The sequence below is a fragment of the Sus scrofa genome, chromosome X (assembly GCF_000003025.6).
Source record: "Sus scrofa isolate TJ Tabasco breed Duroc chromosome X, Sscrofa11.1, whole genome shotgun sequence".
NCBI classification, from domain to species: Eukaryota; Metazoa; Chordata; class Mammalia; order Artiodactyla; family Suidae; genus Sus; species Sus scrofa.
This window is the reverse complement of record NC_010461.5, coordinates 110,790,778-110,794,496: the sequence shown is the minus strand read 5'-3', so window position 1 is coordinate 110,794,496 and position 3,719 is coordinate 110,790,778. Positions and strand designations below refer to the sequence as shown.

The following is a 3,719-nucleotide window of genomic DNA, read 5'->3' as shown; positions in this document are numbered from 1 at the left end:
TTTTCTTTTTAAATAGTGTCTGACATTTATTGAAAATAAGAAAAGACTTTTTTCCAAGTAGTGTTGAGGAGCTGGGTGGATATCAGAGTTATATTGTTGAACAACAAACACATAACTAAGAAAATATTCCAAATTCAGAAGAGAACTGGATTCTGGGCGAAACTAACAGGTCCACAGGAGACAATGAGTGACTCGACGTGGCTGCCAGGAGCAGGAGCAAGAGCGGGAGCGGGAGCGGGAGCAGGAGATGTCTCTGGGAGTAGGGAGGGAGTGGGCCCCGCTGACGGTGAAAGGCTGGCCGGCCCCTCCGCGGCGGTGGAGAGCTGTTGCAATCATCGTCTCGGGGGGCAGTGAGCGGCTCAGGCACCCCACCCCCCCGGGGGGTGGTGGTGAGTCCAGATCCCCGAAGGCTGCAGGGCGTCGGCGGGAGCGATGCGGTGGACGGTGGGGGCACGGCAGCGGCAGCGCAGGTCTCTGGGCACCCGGATGCCGGCCTGGGAGTCCGGCCAGGCGCCGGCGGTCGGCGGGCGCCGGGCTGCAGGTGGTCCGTCCCGCGTGTAACAGGAGCCCGGCTTGCAGCTGGAGCGCAGGACCGGGTCCAAGGGTGCACGGGAGGGGCCGGGCCGGCCCGAGAGGGCGGCGGCCGGTCCGCACCAGGCCTGGAGGCGGCGGAGGCGGCGGGAACCTGGAGCGCTATTCCTGGAACAAAGGCAAGCACGACGCGGGAGGGGACACGAGCGCGCGGGGAGAGCGCGGCCACCCGAAGGTGAGGGACGGGGGAGGCGCGGCGGGAGGGCGCCCGCGGCGGTCTGCGCGGCTGGGCGACGGGCAGAGCGGACCCTCCCGCGGGCACCCGCCCCCGGGCCCGAGGGGCTCCCGGCCTAGAAGTCCTCGTCCTCCACCCATCCAAAGACCCGCTTCATCTCGGCCAGGAAGCCCCGGTAATCGTTGAGGAGGGGGCTCTGCTTCCTGATGTAGGGGATCACCCACTGCAGGGCCGGCCCGGTGAGGCGGGTGATGAGGAACGTCACCTTCAGGCTGTCGTTGGAGAACAGGGTCTCGTCCACGAGCATGTAGGCGCCCGTCTGCACGATAAACTCCGGGAGCCGGTCGGTGTCGCCGTCAAACGTCTCGGGGAAGGGGATCGGGTTCCTCCACCGACGCGTCTGGGGCCGGATGGGTAAGGCCAGGAGGGCCTTGATCAGCTGCACCCGGCCGTCCATCGCGCCTCGCTCGCCTGGCTGGGCTGCAGGGGCCTCTCGGCGAGGTGGGCGAGGAGGCGGGGCGGGAAGTGCGTGTGCGGGGAGGCGGGGCGGGCCCGCCGGAGCGGGCGGGGCCGTGGGCGGTGCTCGGCGCCGGCGGGCCCCGCCCACAGTGCCTGGCGTCACGTAGTGCGCAGGCACAAGATGGAGCCCGCGTAGGGCGGGCGGGGAGGGGTGTGGAGAGGCGCGTGGGGGCGGAGTTAGCGCTCGCCCGAGGAGGCGGGTTCAGAATATGAGGGGCGGGGCCAAGATTTCCTGCGGCGGGACACTGGCGAGGGGAGGGGGACCTCGGAGGAGCCTTAATCGCCAAGTGTAGAGTGTGGATCCCGCTGCATTTGGGGAGGGGATGACTAAGTACTCTGGAGTGTGGAGTAGGCCTGGCGCCCATCCTCCCTGTGGGCCACTCACTTACCCTTCAGAGTTCCCTGGAGGACCCTCCATCTCTGGACGTCCCTTAGGTGAGGTTCTGTGAACACATTTTCCTGCTTATTCATGCATCTCTCAGCCAGAGATTATTGGCACCCAGGCTGCAGATGTGGTTGCCTGCCACATTAATGTAAAAGCCCCAAATATTAGCTAACATAATTTAGAGCAGCATATTCAGAGAATGATGCACCAAGACCAGGGAATGTAAGGAAGTTTTAATGTTGGGAAATCTCTTAATTTGCTATATTGAAAGACTAGAGAATGATCAATATAGAAACTAAAAGACTAAAAGAGTAGATGGGTGCTTTCCAAATGTGTCTTTATGCATGTTCATATGTAAGAATGAAGGTAAGAAATAATTAAGTTTTAACAAATTGGAAAGGAGAAGGAAAAATTAGCCATTGCCTGTTACATCTGATTTTAATTGTGACAGTATAAAATTAATATAAATTTATCACCAGCTTTTATATATGCAGCAAATAACCAGTTAAGATACATAAAGGTGGAATTCCCGTCGTGGCACAGCAGAAACGAATCCAACTAGGCACCATGAGGTTTCGGGTTCAATGTCATGGCCTTGCTCAGTGGGTTGAGGATCTGGTGTTGCCGTGAGCTGTGGTGTAGGTTGCAGACGCGGCTCGGATCCTGTGTTGCTGTGGCTGTGGTGTAATCCGGCAGCTGTAGCTCGGATTAGACTCCTAGCCTGGGAACCTCCATATGAAGGGAGTGCAGCACTAAAGAGCAAATAATAATAATAATATTAATGGTAGGAGTTCCCATTCTGACTTAGTGGGTTAATTCTCTTGCCATGCCACAAGGTGGAGTGTAGTTTGCAGATGCAGCATGGATCAAGTGTTGCTGTGGCTGTGGCATAGGCTGGCAGCTGCAGCTCTGATTTGACCCCTGGCCAGGAAACCTCCACATGCTGCAGGTGTGGCTGCATAAAGAAAAATCTATATAATGGTAGAAGACCCTATCCGGAAAAACAATTCAAAGGAAATGATGCCTAGGAATGTATTTTTTAAACGGTAAACACCACATAATGTTTTCAGTGTAGCACTGGGAACTATATCTAGTCACTTATGATGGAGCATGATAACGTGAGAAAAAAGAATGTATATATGTATGTGTGACTGTGTCACCTTGCTGTACAGTAGAAAACTGACCGAACACTCTAAACCAGCTATAATGGAAAAAATCAAAATCATTATAGAAAGAGAAATGTTTTAATTGCTAAAGAGAGAGACAGAAGAATACTCAAATGAAATGATATCCCCAGATCTGGGATAAGTTTACTCAATATCATAAAATAGTTACATTTCCCTAAGTTAAATTTTACTTCCAGTACAGGACCAGCGATGGGGATCTTGTCATGAGGCAACATTGTGTTCAATCAAATTATATGCACTATTTTTTTCCTCCTACCAAACCACCAAGAGCATTATTATTTCTGTTTGGCCACCTCTGTGGCATGTGGAGGTTCCCGGGCCAGAATAAAACCTGCTCCACAGCAGTGACAACATTGGATCCTTAACCTGCTGAGCCCCCAGGGAACTCCAAGAGGATTTTCTTTTGATTAGGCCAGCAATTTTAAGATTCATATGGTAAAATAAACAGCAAAAATAGTATGAAGAAATTTGAAACATAAGGGTAGTGAGAGATGACTTGCTTCAATAGATATTCACAATATTTTATTATTTATTGGTTTACTTTTATTATCTTTTTCTCCTGACTCAAGTACCAGATGCTGGCAACCTCAAGTAGCCGTGATGTTAAGCAATTCCCTATGATTTTTCTTCAGTAAATGCCCTGGGGATAGGGCTTTGAAATAAACACTCTTCTGAGAATGGGACTCTGCCATTGTTACTCTCTAGTAACAATGCTTTAGGTTGGGACTTTTCCACCAGATCTGCTATATCCACATGTTTGTACAGAGATGTGTTTCCTTCACTATAAACTGCCTGCTTGGGACTTGCCCTCATCAGATCCCAGCCTCCTACCTTGTGGCCTTATCACCATCCTCTTTCCCAG

At 52.7% G+C, this 3,719-nt stretch overlaps 1 protein-coding gene across 1 annotated transcript; it reads right to left on the bottom strand.

Annotated features, from left to right (window-relative positions):
• On the bottom strand, window positions 1-1,299 carry LOC100736603 (protein FAM127). The gene has a single exon (XM_021079959.1). It carries the CDS (start codon window positions 1,221-1,223, stop codon window positions 882-884), a length of 342 nt encoding a protein of 113 aa, XP_020935618.1. The 5' UTR covers window positions 1,224-1,299; the 3' UTR covers window positions 1-881.